General features: G+C 32.3%; 1 protein-coding gene across 1 annotated transcript; it reads right to left on the bottom strand.

Annotated features, from left to right (window-relative positions):
• Positions 1-1,401: 1,401 nt before the first annotated feature.
• On the bottom strand, positions 1,402-4,791 carry LOC129306407 (vesicle transport v-SNARE 13-like). Its single transcript, XM_054947010.1, has 6 exons — positions 4,621-4,791; positions 4,251-4,366; positions 3,039-3,097; positions 2,767-2,955; positions 2,079-2,249; positions 1,402-1,861 (listed from the first exon to the last, which is right to left on the bottom strand). Exons 2-6 carry the CDS (start codon positions 4,342-4,344, stop codon positions 1,709-1,711), a joined length of 666 nt encoding a protein of 221 aa, XP_054802985.1. The 5' UTR covers positions 4,345-4,366; positions 4,621-4,791; the 3' UTR covers positions 1,402-1,708.
• Positions 4,792-20,158: the final 15,367 nt, after the last annotated feature.

Genomic DNA, 20,158 nt, shown 5'->3' with positions numbered 1-20,158 from the left:
CACCGACCATCACCAAGGCCTATGATCGAGGAGTTGAAGAAATAATTAGTCATCGAGTTGTGTGAAAAAGAGGTGTGCCACCAGACACACAATACTTGATCAAGTGGAAGGCATTGCCAGAGAGTGAAGCGACATGGGAATCTCAAAGAGATGTTTGGCAATTTGAAGAACTACTTCATTCCTATAAAGAAGATGCCGTGACGAGGACGTCACCAGAATAGGTGGAGGAAAATGTGACAAAGTTAGAATTTTCACGAGGTTAAAATGTTCTAAAAGCTTCCAGAACGATCCAGGATAATCAAAAAGGCATCGGAGTCTTCTAGGATACATCGGTGTGACCTTGAAAGACTTAGATATCTCTAAAATAATGTAGAAAGTATTTGAAGTCTCTAGATCATTTTAGGGATATCCTACTCTTGTACATTTTAGAATTCTCCTTGTAAATATCAAGATATTCCTTGTAGATATTTCTATAAAAATACATAGAGATAGAATGTACACCGTTAGATCAAAACAATCTCAATCATCCATTAAGGAGGTGAGAATTTTCTAAAAAAAGAGAGAGGTCTATAAATACCCCCTCACCCCTCATTTGTAATCACTCAAACAAAGTAGTAAAGCTCTCAAAGTTTATTCACTCAAACTCTCTACTCTTTACTTGTGCATCTAACTCTCTTAGACCCTTTGCCTACTTTGTGGGTTCGACTGATTTAATCATGATCAAAAAGTTAATCAAGCTAAGGCTGACACGGTTTAAGAAAAAAAAAGTTTCAGAGCCGTGACAATGGGCTGTCTTGCTGTTGCGGCAATGCAGCACCCACATGATGTCCAGGCATGAAGTAATGCCTTGGACAATATTTTACCTCGCACGAAGGGAAGCCTATAATTATAATATAATGACTTCTATTTTATTTAAAACTAATTATAAGCAAGACAAAAATTATAATAGCTGGAACATTGGAGAAAATTATTAGCAGCTGTATAACTTACACGTTCATCGAAGCATCTGACAATAAATAGTTCTGGTTAAAGGGACTCCAACATCAGCTTTACTAAAATTAAATTTCGGACTAACGGATGGAGTTCAGAATTAAGTTCAATATCCATCACATTGTCGATAATTTATAAATAACATATCTTTCTATAGATTTTAGATTATATACTTTTAAATTATAATATGTAGATATATAGATTAGGAACAGAAATAGAACCGAGCAGAATCTACGATTTTATCGTCTCATATTCATATTTCAACATCCATCCACCCCCCACGCGGAAGACCGACCTGTGAGCTCAAACGCTATTCAAGAATGGAGAACAAGCAACCATGCTCAATGCAGCAGAAAGGGCGGAGTGCCACAACTAGTCCGATCGATGATAAAAAACCAATCCTCTCCAAAATTTAACAGTACAACCACCGTGAATCTTTATATCATAATACAATTCATTCAACAGCCAATGATTAATACAAAACCAGAATTCCAAACCCGGCAAAGCCACCATGTACATTTCATACACTTGAAGCAAACATGGTCAAATTAGCCAGCGAAGAATGTCTGAGCAACCACAAACCAGAGCTTTAAAAAAGACAAAACAAAAGAAAAAACAAAAGGAAGAGGAAAAGGGGAGTGAGGCGAGAATGGAAATAATTCTCAACCGTACATGTAGACAATATTTTGTACCAATGTCAGAAAATGTCTGGTCCTGGTTATTTACTAAGTTTAAAGTACAGAATTAAGGCGATGGCTATAACCAAGACCACGATGATGCTGCCAATAATCCACTTGTTCCTGCTCATCCTTCTTGAAATGTTAGACAAAATTCTCTTGCTCTTACCTATGTTATCATCAACTCCATGAAGCTGCAAAGGAAAATACACCACCCATGAATAAGAGGGCTGTGTCTTGTAAATAGCACATATATCTGCTTAATGTTTGTAGACCAACTGCCAGTATAACTCAATGGATAACATCAGAGGTATGCATGCTGAAATCACTATCATAGATAATCAAAATCACAAAAGGCGGATTAACAGATGATCTCCAATCGAATCAAACACTAGATTATAAAAAGATTACCGTGTGATGTGCATGCAACAGAGATTGCCGTTGTGAATGCAAATCTTGAAGAATTGAAACACCAAGCTCTTCTGTTTCCAACATTGTTCTTCTACTGTCCTTAATTCTGTCACTGGACTTGTTCAACCTCTCGGTTGACATCATTAATCTTGCTCTCTGATCAGCTGATGCCTATTGCATTCACATTCATGCTGGCGTCAGATCTGGTGGCGTTAGTCTTTAAAATAACCAGTAAAATTAAGACCAGTCATTGTTCACGTCTGGGAATCAGAAAGAACTAATGCCATTTGCTATCCTAAGAATTAGAAACAAGGCATAAGGAATTCACGATGCTGTTTAAGCGACTGTACACCGTAATTGTCCTATCCAACATGTAGCACACCCCAACTCATGCTTGCTAGCTTGGCTAAAATATTAGAAATATTACATAATGGCAGCAGTGTATTGAGATGGTATAGCCACATCAACCACAATGACTCAATACCAAATCCATTACCATTACATTAAAACTAGAGTGGGCCCCGAGCATTTGCACAAAGCCCAAGACAAACTGCACTGTGTGTGACTCCCTATATTTTTTATGTTATATTGACAACTCATTTCCAAAGACTAAAATTAACTGCTGCTTCAGAACAGTTTCACAACACAATGAAATCATCTTGATTAATACATCAATTAGGAATGTTACCGTCAGAGCATCTGTCATGCCTGATTCCAACAACTCATCCCGAGCAGAAGGGTTCAAGTTACCAGATACAATTTTCTTAACTTCATTCTTAAGATTGTTCAAATCTGACTTGTACTCCCGCAACTTAGCAAGAAGCACAGCCTTCACGTTTGGCTGCAAACTTCTTGCCTCAAGGTCCATTTTCCGAATCTACAATATCATAGGCTCAGTCATACCAGAATCCAAGAGTACAGAAGAATGAGAAGTTTCCCACAAAGAGGAGAAGAAAGTACCAGAGCTTCTGCTTCATCAATTCCAGCCTTTATTTCAGAAACAGTTTGCTTCTTTTGCTCTGCGGATCAAACAAAAAGTGATATGAATCATAGGGGAAACATATGACTCAGCATAAAACTTAAGGTTTCAAGTTTCAAGTTTCAACAGTCCCTCTTTTCTTCATAAAAGCTGTCAACTAATTCATCTCTCATAGCTCATTACTTTAAAAGGAATCTGCTATGTAATAAAAGAAGGGAATGAGTTATGTGGTTAGTTGGGAAGCCAAGGAAGTTAGGAATGTTATAAGCCAACATCTATATAAGGCGTGAGGTTTGTAAAGGAAAGTGTGTATGAAATAATGCAATGATAATGAGTTTCCCTTTCTCACTCTCTTTGTTTCTCTAAAACTCTCTCTCTCTCTATCCATATATCTCCTCCCTCTTCTCTCTCCGCTCGGACGTACTCTCTTCTCTTTCCCTTGCTACCATTATCCCACATCAGAATCATAAATTATTTACAATCCATTGCATTCTCTGGCAAATGAGATATCTTTGTATTATCACATTCTTATGCCACTTTATTCAACATGCATTATAGCGCTTCCTAACTTGTCAACTAACAAAGACAATGAAAATGGGAGGGGCATCAAATATGAAGTTATTTCTACAGAATTAAAGCAAAAGAATACATGATAGAATGATGAAGCCATGTAATGAGCCATTTTTGACCTTCCTATTTCCTCAAACTTGTATGTACAGATTATACACAAAAGCTGAAGGAATTCGACCAGAAACAGAATAATACTGAGATCATAATTACTCAACCTGCAAAGTTGATGTATGCTTAGTTTATGCTTTGGGTTTGACAACTACAAACGACATTCTTTTGCTTTTTCTAAAAGGATCAGAATCCATAATATAACAATTTTTCACTAGTTCGGCCTGTGTCTTCGCCATAACAATGGACATTATCCAAAGTTGAGCATTCTGACGATATCTGGTAATAAGAAAAGTTTCTATCATAAAGGAAAACCCCATAAGAGCTGAAAATTGTTAAATAATGTTAAATACGTATTTTCTACATGGGCAACGGAATTTGGGAGATTAACTGAAATTCCAAAACAAAATAAAGAACGACGCTGATTACGGGGGAATCCAGAAGCATCAACAACACTCCAGACTCATTCAAAAACAGGGGAGAAAAAGGAAGATCGAGCAAGAATCTTCAGCTACCTCCATTTAGAGTAACAGCTGCCGTGCACTTTTTCGATAGATTAGCCGAGAGCTCGCAGTACTGGCGTTCGTATCCCTCGAAAACGTTACTCATCGTCCGGGACCTTGTATACGGGCTGTTCAATTCAAGATGAACAAAGAGATTCAATATAATCAATCGTCAGACAACACGAAATTAATTTCAATTAATTCAGAAAGGAAATCAAAACCTTTGGTCTCAGAATTAACAATAAAACCCTAATTTGATCGACGCCGAAAAGCAAAGCATAAAAAAGTTCAATTTCAGTGTTGATCAGTTGGGGCAGGCAATAATCTAAGCGAGAATCGAAATAATTGAATAGATCACGAGAAGAAAACCGTGGGGCCGCACCTGAGGTTGTCGCAGAATCGGAGATGACACCGAAATGTCAGAGAACTGACGGGAGAAAGGATGAAGACCGGCGGGGATGCTTTTCGTTAATGTCTGGGAGAAGGGTCAAAACGACAGCGTGTGGGGAAGAAGTGAATGAAAGCATAATACAAAAGGAATGTGCGGTGGTTCGTGGCGTTCATGCCAAAAGCAAAAGGTATGTTTAATCCACGTTTTCCTGGTTGATATTTAATATTGAGACAATTACGTACAAATCCCAATCAACATATTTAATTACTCTCACGTTCATTAATAATTGAACTTAGAATGTTGTCATTCTTCTAAATTTAATTGTCAATGAACTTAAAAATAATTAGTTATATTTGAGTGAGACATTAAAGTAATTCTCTCTTTAATTTGATAAGATTATTTTTAAATTTTATTTTTTGTCAACTATTATTTTAATTTTACATAAAAATATAGGATTGATGATAATTTAGACCTAAATTATAAGTCTATAAGTGATTTGAACTCTAAACTCATATTTGATACATTTTAAACATTTAACAAATATATTTGAAGTAATACGACCCTTATCGTTAACTTGAAAAATGTTACTGTCATGTTATAGGAGGGAGATTTTTTTTTTTGACTCAACTTTTTGGTTAGGGAGAATAACAATTAAAGACCTTCTAAGAACATTAATCTCAATTATAAACTGTAAAATTTTGAAATTTCAGTTAACAACCATGGTCCTTAATTGTGATAAAAAAAGATAGTTTGTGAGATGAAATTTATTTTTGCCATTTGAGAATTCACTAATCCAACTTAAAAAAATTTATAATGTATATTGTGAAAACATGAAACCCCATTTGAAAATTAATTGTTTAACAAAAAGCGCCACTTGAGAATTCACTAACTCGACTTGAAAAAATTTCTAACATATATTATGAAAACATGAAACTTCACTTGGGAATCGATTGTTTAATAAAAAAAATATCAATTTAGACAAGTCACTTTTTATTAATGATTCTCAAGTAAGGTTTCGTTTTTTTACAATATACGTTAGAAATTTTTTTAAGTCTAGTTAGTGAATTTTCAAATGGCGCTTTTTGTTAAATATTTCATTTCCAAGTGAAGTTTCATATTTTTACAATATACGTTAGTAATTTTCTCAAGTTGGGTTAGTAAATTCTTAAATCACGTTAGTGAATCCCACCTCACAAATTATATTTTTTTATCACAATTAAGGACCATGGTCCTTAACTGAGATTTTAAAATTTTACAGTCCGTAATTGAGATTAATGTTATTAAAAGGTCCTTAATTGTCATTCTCCCTTTTGGTTATGTGGACGCAGAAGACTCATCAGACTCTTCAATCTTCACCACTCTCACTCTCCCTATACTCTTCACTTTTGCATGCCTATATGTCTCCCTTCCTATAACATCGTAAGCTCTTAATACGAACTCAATTGCCAATTAAAAGGGAAGTTCATAGTTAAATTAATTGGTTAATCAAATTTTTGGGTTCTTAATTAGTGTTTTGGATCATTGGACAGCTCCAAGTTTGGGTTAGGATCTAGATTGAATTGAATTGATTAGAACGAGTGAGAAAAATGAAGTTAGGCTTGTTGTACCATGCTATGGCATGTGCATACTATGCCACAATGCATTATTAAATTTGAAGGAGGAGAAAAATAGAGTAAGACTTTGGGATTTTGGAGAGCTCAAAGGACAAGAGTTTTTGCAATGTTAGGGCTTCATTTTGGGTGAGATTGAAAGCTTGTTTAGACCTTCAATCATTTAAGTAAGTTTGCTAGCTTTCTCTGCTTCCTGTCTAGCTTGTTTTTAATAGGCTTTGAAAATTGTGTTTAAGTTCTGAGTTAGGGATAGTTATACTCGAATCCTAAGGCTTGTATAAGGTGTTAGGAGCTTAATTCAAGCTTTCTTATCTTGAACAAGTAATAATATGAAGCTTGGTTGTTGGAATTGTGGGTTTAGACTATGGATTTTTGAAGTTGTCGAGTTGTGTGAGTTGATTAAAGGTGTGGGTTAACCTTAAAAATGTTGAATGAAGTTAGTATAGGTTGGTTAAAGGTTTGATTAGCTTAGCAATAGAAATTATGAGTTGTAAGTAGCCAAATTTAATGAAATTTAGCTAATAAGTATTTATGTTAAGTTAATAAACTAAAATATAGTGCTTGGAAATGCAGATTTCAATATTTTAAACCTATTACAAGGATAATGGTAATGTGGGAGCTTACATTCAATCCCCAAGTAACTCTTTTTAGTAAAAAAAAGGCTGAGGTAACTGGTTACTCATATAGTTTATTAGTTTATATAGTTATTTGCAAGTTAATTGTGGATGTAAATAATTGCTTTGAAACTTGTAAAGTGTGCAAAAAGAGTTTAAGTGATAAAAATACTCATAATTGAAATGTATGCACTCTTTCATTGAAACAATCTAGAGTAAGAAGCTCCACCTTCTCTCTAGTTTTCTGAAGAGAAGGTTTATCTTTTTTCTATCTGCTTTCTACCTTCTTCTTTTCGAGCTTTCTCATGAACTCCCAGCTTAAAATCAATCCCAATTTCATCTTCTCTGCCTCCATTTCCTATGACAAAAAACATGAATCCTTTTGCATCCAAAGAAGAGCTTGACTTGATCAACAAGAATATTACAAAGCCAGACAAAGACATGATTGACAAAGGCCCAAATTTATATATACAACAAGAAGCTCAACTTAGAAAAAACAAAGCAATCCCAAATGCAATGTAGGGCCAAGATCAATTTGGGAAACCACTAGACATGCCAATTACTTGCAATTTGGAAACCAACGTACAACCAAACAAAGTAACAATGATTCAAGGAGTCAAAGCTCCTATCTCATATAAACAGTCATTAATTGGATACAATGGATGCTATGGAATCAACATACAAAATGATGCCCATCATATAAATGAAACTCTCACTAAAGAACTGGAGCAAGAGTGGACTCTAACGGAAAGAACTAAGAAACTGATAGATTTAGTGTGTGTTTGGACAAGGGCCAAAATCGATTAAATAGCTTAAAATCAACTTTTTAGGTTAAGTTATCCAAACAGCTAAAAAAGTCAAAAATTGATTATGGGCCTTATACATGCATTTTTTCATAAGCTTTCTGAATGAGCTTATGTGAAAAGTTGATCAAAAAGCATTGGAAAAAATTACAAAGAAAGGCCCAAGAAAAAATTATAAAAAGGCAACACATTAAATAAAAATAAAACCAAACTCTCTTTTCTTCTCTTTTTTTTAGTAAAATTCAAATTTTAGATCTTCAAAAAAGTTGCTAACATAAGTTTCTATCAACCATCATCCTTTACTTAGCACTTATTATAAAACTAATTCAAATAAATATTAATCGGTAGAGAAAAATTAATTTAATTTAATTTAATTCAAAATTTAAGGTCATTACAAAGATTATTGTAAAGGCCCAGAGAGAGATTTTGTGTCATTTGTTATAATGCTATTTTTTTATGTTGCTAAAATTTTAAAACAGTGCTTAACATCTTCGTTAGATATAACTCATATCCATAATATCATTAGAGATCAAGTTGTATATTATCATCTTTATTAATTATTATAAAATTAATGTTTAGTATTTAAGAATCAAATCTTTCTCTTTTATTAAATTTATTTTAACTAATCTATATTGAGTTACTTATTTATGTAAATTTAAATGTTAATATTAATATAATTTAAATTTTTTGATTAATTAGATATGTAATTTAAATAATATATTTTACTTCTTAAATAAAATGTAACAACTTTAGTAATATTAGATACAAATTTATCAATAATTTAATTTTGAAAGGCAATGTCTTTTATGGTAATTTAAACATTTACAATTAATTCTGAATAAATTATCCAAACATCTTCAATTGTGTTAAAATTAATTTTAGAAAAACTGTATCCAAACAGATTGCGTTATAATATAATCAGTTATAATTAAAATCTACTATTTAATCAATTATTTTTATAATCTATTATATCTAATTAAAATCCAAATGGGCACTTATACCCATCCGTCTAGATTTCTAATGAGGAATAGAAGAAAATTTGCTTGCCTTGGATAGATGCTATAGTTATCAACACTCTAGGATTACATCTAAATTCCAAATTTCTCAAGCCAAGGCTAGCAAAGATGTGGCAACTCAGAGACTTTAAACGTATCGATCTTATCAATAATTATTACATTATTAAAACCAACAATCAAATTGCCTATGACAACATACTCAATGTAGGTCTTTGGACAATGATCACTGCATCCTAGTCCAACACTAGTCTTCAAGTTCCAACCTTAACTCTAATACACTGGGCAAAATTGCTCTATGGGTTAGACTTACTAACATTCCAATTCAATGCTATGACAAAGAGATTCTCTAGAGAATAGGTAATTACATAGGAAAAAGTCTTAAAGTAGATGCCAGCTCTTTATTTGAATCAAACTCCAAGTAGGGCAAAACGAAAAAAGGTAAATTCATTAGAATTAGTGTTGAAGTAGATTGACAAAAGAAACTTGTCCTTAAAGTTCTTATCAAAGACAAGCTCTACAATGTGGAATATGAGAGCCTGAACCTAATCTATTTTGGGAGTGGATGTTATGGCCATAACAAAAATAATTATCCTTAAAACTCTAAAAATAGAAACATGAAAAAGGTAAAAGGAAATAGTAATCAGCTAAATCAAAACATGAACCAAGATCCAATCGAAGCTCAAGAAAAAGGAAATCAAACAAAAACAAAAAAGATGGGGTTTTATTGGAAAATGATCACAACAGCTTAGCAAAGGAGATCTACAGTGAGTAGATAAAATTTTGACACCCAAAACATGCTCGAAATTCAAGATTTACAACAAATACTAGAGAGCCACATTAGATCTTAGGAAAAAAATGTCTCAACAAGGACACGATTCAATGTCCTAGCCACCCTTGATCGTGACATCAATAGCCCAAGGAGATCTTTTAAACCTAGCAACATTTCACCTACGAGCCAACCTATCAAATTTGTTAGAAAAGAATGGAGGAAGAAGGAGATAGTTGGAGCTAAGAGAATAAGATCTAGAGAAAAGGAGGTAACGGATGAAGCTTCACGAAGGAAAGAAAAAACAAGAGCTGATGTCCAAATAAATAAACACACATGATTTGGGCCAAGTTTTCTTTAGGAAGGCCTAAAGGCAATTAATATATCTATTGATGATGCAAATCTCAGCCCAAAAATCTAGCCAGTAAGCCCAACAAGAGAGTCCATAATATTTTCAAGGGAAACAAAAAGAATTTAGGCCCTTCAGATAAGCACACCAATAAAAAAACAAAGCCCACTAATGAATTCCAAATGGACAACAATGATTCTAGAGTTCAATATTCTCCTAACCCAAAAATATGAATGATAAACAAAGAAGAAGCTGTAGTTTCTTCTTCAATAATTTCCCAAACTCTTTCAAATCAACAACTTGACTAGAGAAAGCCATCGGATCAAGACAACATCTAAAATTTTATACCAAAATCTCAATTTTCAAATGAGGCCACTATGAAATTCCAAAATGAGATCTTACGAGATGAACATAAACTAGATTATGCCATTCAAATCACTCAAGACAATGAGTTTCTTGATGATAATCTTCTAGACGAAGACTACAGAGACTCATTACACAATGATAATCTTATGAATTTAGCGATGATCAAATTAAGGATTCAATAGACTATTCCAACGCTTAATTTGCTCCTAAGTTTACCTTCTCCTATTACTCCTTTTATAGATATAATTTGATGGAATTGCATAGGTGACTGTGGTAAAAGTTTTTCCAAACGTATTAAAGAAATCACTAAATTATATAATACTCAAATTCTTATCCTTCTTCAAACTAGAACTAGTGGTTCTAAGGCTAACAAAATTGCTCAAAATTTGGGTTTCTCTTATTGGATTCATGTGGAAGCTATTGGTTATGCAAGGAACATTTAGTTACTTTGGAATAATGATATTATACATGTTGATTATATTTATTCTAATGCATAATTGCTGTATTACAGGATTAATTTTCTATTTAATAATATATCTTATTTGCTCTCTTGTGTTTATAGTGATCCTAATTCTTATAATCGTGAGCTTCTTTAGGACTCTATTATCTCTCTTGTGCATAATACCACTAACCCTTGGCTCATTGTTGGAGATTTCAATTCTTACCTTTCATGTGAAGATAAGTATGGTGGTAGTGGTTTCAATTGAAGGTCAATGAAACAATTCAAACACTGCATTAATGCCTTGAACCTACTCAAGTTAAATTTTCATGGTGATAGTTTTACTTAGGAAAAGGCAATGTTAAAGAATGCCTGGATTGGGCTTTCTACAACATGGAATAGAGACTTAAATTTTACTAAGTAAATTCTTTTCACCTTCTTAAATATAGATATGATCATCATTCAATTAGAATTCAACTTGATAATAGAGACCATCAAGCAAACCATCAAAAATCTTTTTGCTACCATACTACTTAGATGCTAGAGAAATCTTTCCAACCTCTAGTCAAAGATGCTTGGCTTAATAATGATTGGAAGGATGAAGCTACTAAATTTGCCAATTCTGCCTTTACTTGGAATAAGGACAACAATGGTAGTATAACATCTAAAAAGAAAAGGATTTTGAGATGCCTGGAAGGCATTAACAATAATAGGAATCTTAGAGATGACTACTTCCTAAGAAAATTAGAAAAGTCTCTTTCATAAGAGTACAACAAAGTTCTCATGCAAGAAAAATTAATTTTGTTCTAAAAGTCTTGATGTAATTGGTTAAAATGGTGAGATCGGGATACCAAATTCTTTCACACTACTACTATCATTAAGAGGAAAAAAAACTAAATCTTAACACTCAAAGCGAATGACAATACCTGGATACAAGATCAAAATATTCTGAAAAGCAGGGCCACCTCTTATTTTAAAGATATTTTCAAGGAGGATCCTAATGCCAAACCTAAGCTCATTACTAATAGAAGCTTCCTACCTCTCACTCACTTTCAACTCCAATCTTTACATAGAGAGGTAATTGAAGACGAAATTAAAAATACTGCTTTTGATATTGGAGCTTTTAAAGCTCTTGGCCTTGATAGTATTAATGCTGGATTCATTTATACTTATTAGAATGAACTTAAATATAACATTTTCAAGCTTGTTACCAAAATCTTTAGGGATCTTGATACTATTAGTGAGATAAATGATACCTTCATCACTTTGATCCCTAAGACTGATCACTCGGCTTATATGAAAGACTTTTGACCATTTTTCTCTGTAATGTAAGCTATAAAATTATCACAAAAATTCTCTCCAACTACATTTGTAATTGCATAAATCACTTATCTGGAGATAACCAATGTAGTTTCATTCAAGGGCGTCAAAATATTGAGAATATCATGATCACTTAAGAAATTATCCACTCCATGAGAAACAAATTAAGCAAAAAAGGATTTATGGCACTCAAGGTGGATGTTGAGAAGGCCTTTGATAGACTGTCTTGGGACTTCATTGATGATAATCTCAATTCCATCAATCTTAATAGCCACTTTAGATAATTGATTTAGATTGCTATCTCCACTACACATATGAGAGTACTATGGAATGAAAAACCTTCTAAAGAGTTCGCACCGACATGTGGCATCAGATAGGAAGACCCCTTCTCTCCTTATTTCTTTGTCCTTTGTATTGAATGTTTAAGTTATTACATTCTCAATGGTATTGATAAAAATGAACGAAATCCTATTAGATTAACAACTAATGGACCTCTTATTTCTCACTTATTTTTCACTAATGATTTATTGCTTTTTATAGAATTATTCCTTTCTCTCAAGTGATGACCATTCAACAATGTCTTTTTTATTTCTGTAATACCTTAAGATAGAAAATTAACACTAGTAAATCTAAACTTTTTTGCTCCAAGAATGTTAATAGTAATAGAGCTTCTCAAATTAATGTTGAATTAGGAATTCCTCTCACTAGTAACCTTGGCAAATATCTTGGAATCCTTTTTATTCATGAGAAAGCTTTAAAGCTTACCTTTGCACCTCTGATTGATAAGAAGAACTCTCGCTTAGCGAATTGGAGAAGTAGATATCTAAACATAATGCAAAAAACTATTCTAATCAATTATGTTCTTTCAGCCTTTCTTAGCTATGCCATGCAAACAATGCACTTACCAGAAAACCTTATGGAAAAATTGGAAAAAAAATTGCAAGAAACTTCCTCTGGTATTCTTCTGATGATAACAAAAAATCCCATCTTCTCTCCTGGGACTACGTCAAAATGGGCAAAAAGATGGAGGTCTTGGTCTCAAGAAGCTTAAAAATCAAAATATTGCCTACATCATAAAACTTTGTTGGGGCCTTATCACCAAACCTAATAGTTTATAGGCAAGGATCTTACTAGACAAATGCAAATGCAACATGCCCACTATCCTTATGATTTATAAACCTAGCTCTTGTTCTCATACTTGGAGCAGCATATGTAAAGTTTAGGATAAATTTATAGATCAAGTTGGATAGAAAGTTAGTAAAGGAAATATGATATTCTTTTGATATGACAAATGATCTCCCCTACTTGACCCCCTTATTAAACATGCTTTCACCAATGCTAATTTTATTCTATATGTAAGGATCTTTAACTTTTGTGTACTCACTGGAGGATGGAACTTTAATCTTTTAAGCCACTACCTCTATGCTAATGTGATTAACCATATTGCTCTAGTTCAACTGCCTAATCCTTGGAGTGGTATTGATGTTATTAACTAGAGCTCTTCCTTTGATGGTAATTTCTCCATCAAATCTGCTTACAGAGCTTTAGGGAACTAAAAGGACTATAACCACTCTAAAATCTAATCTAAAATTTGAAAATGGTCTACTCACGAAAAAATCAAGCACTTTCTTTAGAAAGCTGCATGGGATCTTTTGCAAACCAACTATGTGAAAAACAATGAGAACTCTATCTAGCAACGTACATGTCCTTTTAGTTGCAACTCCCTTTGCACGTTTGCCCATATCTTAAAGGACTGTAAAGATGTGCAAGAGGTTTGGAAAAAATTAGTTAATCCTACCAAGCTTAATACTTTCTTCTCTTTCTATGTGTAGGAATGGATAAATTGAAATGCAAAAAATTAAGTGGGCAGCCTAAACACAAGAAGAGCTCCTTGGAAGAAACTCTTCGCTCATATATGTTGGAATATATAAAAGAAAAGATGTGAGAAAATATACTCTAAGAAGACATCCAAGAGAATGATATTGCCTTGTCTAGCACTCAACAGATAATCAATAACCTTAAGCTTCAATCTAAAATCAACTATATCAGTTAATGTGATGCTAGATGTGAAGCTAAATGAAGCCCCCAGTAGTGAGGTAGGTGAGACTTAGCATTGATGGCTCTGTAAATATTAATGCATTATTAGAAAATTTTAGATTTGCAAGAAAATTTAGTGAGGACTAATGTATTTCTCTCTAAATGATTGTATTAGTGAGGAATTTTGTGAGGAAATTTAATTTCATCTCCAAGAAATTATTTAGCGAGGAACGTTAGTGATAAATAATATATTCCTCTCTAACGTGCCTAACTAGCGAGAAATATTATAGTCCTCTCTAAAAGTTTAAAATCATGAGGAAATTAGCGAGAAAATATGATCCTCTCTAATTAGCGAGAAATTGGCGAATAATGATTATTCCTCTCTAAAAAGTTAATAGCAAAAATAAAAAATAATAATAATTAAAAAGGTTCTAATTTTGTATTTAGTTTTTTTAAAAATGTACCTATTTTACCAAACTATTATTTTGTACTATCTTAATATATATAAGATATTTTTTTAAAATTTATAATGCCTTTTATATTTTTTTAAATTTATAAGTTCTTATATATAAAAAAAACTATTTTTACTTTATAAGATCTCTTATATAAAAAATATTTTTTAAAAAAATATATTCCATCTACAATTTTATATATTTTCAATTTATTTTTTCAAACTCAATATTATTCCCTCTATTTGTTCCCACATAGTCTAATCCTACTCTATCTCATTTCTTCGCGCGTTCCACACACTCAACTCACTCATCATGCGACCACTCAAACCACAGAGGCAAGAAACGATTCAGGTCAACCTATTTAGAATAATTGAATTGATTAAATGGCCTTGAAACTCTTTCTCCAAGCCTTATTTGCAGAGGATGGCTCTCAAATCTCATTATCAAGATTGTAAAACTCGCTCTTAAATACGTCCATAACTTTTTTATATGATTTATTGCTCAAGTAATCCATGCTGTCATCTCAACAACTTTGTGCAGCTCTAAACATCAATAAAAGAAGTATTGATCAGGATTTGGATGTGTAATGTAATCTACTTTCTAAGTTGGTTCAGGCAAAAGAGTTGCTAAGGGAATATGTTGATTGGTAAAATCAAGATCTTTGGATGAAAATCATTATAATTTTGTCACTATCTCCAGCCACAAGACAAAATAAATTTGCATAATTTATGAATTTATAATACTAAAATTCTTTTTTAACGAGTTCTATTTAAGACTAAAGTTGTTAATCTACTTCTTGTTCTTGGTACATAATAAAACTTTAATTTACTTGCTTTTCATATCAAGGTTTTGACATTTTGAAATGATATATTACTTCAAGGAGAAGAAGAAAAGAGAAGAAAGACCTGAATCTCAAAAGACTAATGAGGCCATTTCAAAATGCTGGGGACAAAGTATCAATCTTCTGGCCTCTAAACATTAATGAAACTATCTCCCCATGATGATTGCACATCCTCGGCTTTATTTTTCTTGGTTCTTGAATAATCAATCAGGCTCTGTACCTAGCTTGGTTCTACATGTCGTATTTAATGTATTACCACTCGCGATGATCCAGCTCTGTAATTAGATTTCATTTTCTGGTTAATTACTTGATTAAAAAGGATTTATTTATAATTAAAATTTTAATTCTTACAAAACTAATGTGCAATTTAGTGAGGAAATTGCGAGGAAATTATTCCTCTCTAATTAGTTTGACTTGTGAGGAATTAGTGAGGAATTAATTCATCTCTACTTGTTTGATGTCTCGATGTTTTTGTTGCCAATTATAATCTATTAGTGAGGAAATAGTGACGAAATATTCCTTACTAATTTAGTGAGGAACACGTCCCTCACCAAAAAGTCCTAGCTAAAAAATGCAATTGGCGAGGAATTAGTAAGGGAAAAAAAATTCATTGCTAATTTGCGAGGAAAAAATTATTCCTTGCTAAATATTAGCAACCATCATTTAGCTACGCATTTAGTGAGGAAATTAATTCCTCAATAAATCCAGATTTTCTTGTAGTGATGGTGCTGCCGCTTGTAGAGGTATCACCAGGGATGACAAGGGCAATTAGATTAAGGGATTCACCAAATATATAGGATACTATCCTAGCATGGAAGTTGAGCCCATCGGGATTCTAGAAGGCCTTAATCCTTGTTGGAATGCTAAACTTCTAAAAGTCAATGTCTACTTAGATCTTATAAAAGCATTATTACTCATTAAGCACTACTTCTTTGAAAGACACCCATTTTCTAACATTATCAAGAATATTAGAGAGCTCATTATGAAAGGCTGGGTGATCAATTTCTATCATGTTTATAGAGAAGCTAACAGATGTGCCAATCTGCTTGTCCAACAGCCATCTTGGTATAACTTAGACATTACAATTCTTGATAATCCCTTGCCTAAATGTAGAAACCTAATGGTTCTTGACATGACTTAATTTTTGTCTCTCCTGCACAGCTTTATCATGGCTTGTATTCTTAAAAAAAGTATGCTAAGGTTTTAGTAATATGACTTTTAATATGGGATCATATATATGGTACATGTGATATATGTGATGTATTTTTATTTAGCCTATGAATTGTATTGTAAAATATCATGTTTTTATTATACCTCTTTATTACTTGTTTATAATTGTACATGTTAATAGTTATATGACTTTTTGGTTATTGAGAAATTGTCTTACCCTATGGATTTATAGTTTGCAAGTTCTAAAGTTGAAAGGAGATAAGGAAAGAGCAAGGCAAGGAGTAGCTTGTCTATTTTATTTGTAAAGCCCACATTTATTTTGAGTCAATGTAAATAATGATGTATATAAGTAAGGAAGCCAACTTGAGATTTGCATGATCTTGAGATATGCTTGTATGATTATTTTTAATATATTAACCCTAGATATATGATGTTGATATTCGTGCGTATAAGGCTAAGATATTAATACAAGTATACAATATACTTGAATACATTAATGTTGAATCTTACATCACGTGAATGTGTGTGTATGTGTGTAATAATTTGGCTTAGAGTGAATGTGGGTAACTGTTGGAAATTGTGGCCTGGGGCCAATCATTATACTATACACATTGTTTTTCTTTTGTTATCATAACAAATGCATATTCAATATGATAACTATATCCCTGGACAAACTATAATAATTGTCCTAAACGTCCCTGGTCGGTCATTTTTGAGGGATCATGAATGAAACAAGACTAGTATGACTTTGATTAATTATAAAGATACAAATTAAACTCATAGGCACTTGAAAGCTACATGGTACAAGTCATAAGCTTATCTTATATGTAACTAGACCACTAAGCCCTTTAACCTAAGATCATCATGGATTCCTGCATGATGACCACTGAACTTTGATTTAGTCAAAAGTCACATTTGACTTAGTGATCATAAAAGCTATAATTGAATTTAGTGATATTCATATAGAAGAATATGAGTGGTTAAGATAAAATTTATCCCTCACATTAAGTGAGAGATATTACTAGGCCCCTCGATGAATAATATTGAGAAAATGTATAGCCATACTACAATGAGAAGGGTTTTTTTCATTGTTATTGTTAGTCTACTCAAAGATCGAGAGAGTAACGGTCAGATAAAGGAGAATGAAAATTTCATGTCTCATAATTGATTAAAATATCATGTGATAAAAGGGATGTGATGTGGTTGCATGATAGGTTATATCGGATCATCAATCGCCATGTGAATTGGATAGTTACAATATCTTAATAAAGGCCACTTGTGACTTGTGGGTTAATAACGTAATTAGCCTACTGTCAATTTCATATGGGCCTATAAAGTCGCACATAATAACAGCCCAACTTGAGCTATAATGTCTAAGTTCATTGAATCTGAAATATGTCTAAATTTAATGAATGTAATATAGGGTGAATAAATTATATATATATATATAAATATTTATTTGATAAATATTTATATATATTTATATGAAATATAAAATTCAAGATATAATTATATATATTAATGATAATATATATATACATATATCATATATGTATATATATATATATCAGATATATCTATATATATATATACATATATGATATATGTATATGATATATAAAATTAAATATAGATAATATAATATACTATAATTCCAACAACTTCAGGAGAAAAGGAGGCATTCACCTATTACAAAGATGGTGCGATTTGATTCTTTTTCCTGTTTTTTTCTCTCAATCTTAAGAGAAAGACACATTCTTTGGATAGAAAGAAAAAAAAATGGAAAAAAAAAACCTATGTTTAGTAAAGGTGAAGTTTGTGGAAATAAAACAATTAATTCCTTCTGTCGTGTATCCCCGATTAATGCAGCCCCATATGCTTGAATTTTGGATTTATAGTATTAAGTGAAAGTTTATATATATACTTATGGGTTAGGTCAACTTTATTCCACTAGTACCAATGGGCGGCATGGGGAAAGAAGCACTACATTTAGGAATCAACAACAAGAAAAATTTGTTAAAAAAAAAATCCCCCCTCGTATTCTGAAACACGAAAAAAAAAATCATTGGCTTATCAAATTATCTATCGAGCCATGAAAAAGATTCAACAAAAGACAGAAATAAATCTACTATCAGTTTTATGTCAAGGAATACGTGGAGTAACTCTCAATATAGCAGTAAAACCAAGATGTGTAGGCGAATCGACTCATCAAGTTCCCATTGAAATAAGATCCACACAAGGAAAAGCACTTGCCATTCGTTGGTTATTAAGGGCATCCTGAAAACGTCCGGGTTGAAATATGGCTTTTAAATTAAGCTCTGAATTAGTGGATGCTGCTAAAGGGAGTGGCGATGCCATACACAAAAAGGTATATTCGTGTATATATATATATGTATATGTATATATATTATATTATATTATATTATATTATATTATATTATATTATATTATGTTAGTTTTAAATTTAATTTTATATGATAGATTAAATTCAATAACTAACATGATATGAGAGAATATCATGTTAGTTTTATAATTTAAATTTATAAGATAAATTCAAATTAGATATGATATTATGGATTAAATTTATGAGATAAATTTAATTAATTTTTATGGGCTTTTAAGTGAAAGATGAAAACCCTTATCTATATGCTATATAAAGATAGGGACATCCTTTATGAAGGACAAGAGAGTTAGAAAAGTTTAGACAGAAAAATCACTCCAAGAGCCATAAAATATCCTATAGAAAAGAAAATTAGCATTCAAAGAAGAACGGATGCTGAAAGTGTTAGTATGCTGTTCGAGTTAGAGAGCTATTCATGTGGATACCAGTAGAGGGAGCAGATCTATGTTGTCAACTTCTGAGATCCAAACTCTTAAAGAGAACGTGCACCAACTTCAAATAATTAAAAGGTAACTCTTTTATTCACCTTAACTTAAACGAGTTCGTTCAGTCCATGTTAAGATAGGGACTTTAAAATTTTTATCTTTCGCTGCACCTCCCTATCCAATAGTAACATCACTTGTAGTAAAGGCTACTTCTAAGTTGTTAGTGCAAGATGTAGTGAATTGTGTATGTGAATAGGTAGATTTAGCCAAATTGTGGTTATTTGTCATTTTATTGTAAATGACCCAGCTTCATGTAAAATTGGCACCTTTAGTGGCAAAATCTTAGTTTAAACGTGTCTTTTACAAGCTTATATGTTTTATTAGTTGTATAATGTCTTTTTGAATTTAATTTAAGGCCTAAAATTTGTTAAAGGCATAAGATTAGGGTTTTGGGTATTTGGGTGCTTGAAAACTATTTTAATATTGGCTTTGAGCATCTAAGTGTCAAATTTTTAAATGAACCATTAAATCAAAATCAAACTTATGCCATTTGCTAGATTATCAAATAAGCTTCGTATGAGCACTTGAATTACTCCAATCGAACTTCAGTTATTAAAATAGTGCACAACAAAAGCTTGAGTCTATGAACTGCCATGACAACAACTTTATTGTCATGAAAGTGGCTGTGTGCCACTGCGCATGGCACAAAGGGAGGCAAATGCTATCTATGCCACATGCCGTGCACCATGATATGTTGGCTAGTCTGGATTGAATTATTTTTCTAATTTTATTGGCTTTCGTATATGAAATATTATCTTTCCATGCTTTCTTCACTTAAAATTAACTTTTAGTTTGAGCTCAAACTATATATTTTGAAGTTATGGGATCCCTAATGAGTGTTGAATGATTTTCAAAACTTT

The sequence above is a fragment of the Prosopis cineraria genome, unplaced genomic scaffold (assembly GCF_029017545.1).
Source record: "Prosopis cineraria cultivar Desert tree isolate PC_DT_omini unplaced genomic scaffold, ASM2901754v1 PC3, whole genome shotgun sequence".
Lineage (NCBI taxonomy): Eukaryota > Viridiplantae > Streptophyta > Magnoliopsida > Fabales > Fabaceae > Prosopis > Prosopis cineraria.
Note: the sequence above shows the minus strand (reverse complement) of the source record. Positions and strands in the feature narration are given on the sequence as shown.

What these genes read in the sequence shown, in the direction of transcription:
- LOC129306407 (XM_054947010.1), bottom strand. Translation starts at nt 4,344, where the DNA reads ATGAGTAACGTTTTCGAGGGATACGAACGCCAGTACTGCGAGCTCTCG. An exon ending in TTGATGAAGCAGAAGCTCTG is followed by an intron (nt 2,956 to 3,038) that starts GTACTTTCTTCT and finishes ATGATATTGTAG; the next exon opens with ATTCGGAAAATGGACCTTGA. An exon ending in GCATGACAGATGCTCTGACG is followed by an intron (nt 2,250 to 2,766) that starts GTAACATTCCTA and finishes TGAATGCAATAG; the next exon opens with GCATCAGCTGATCAGAGAGC.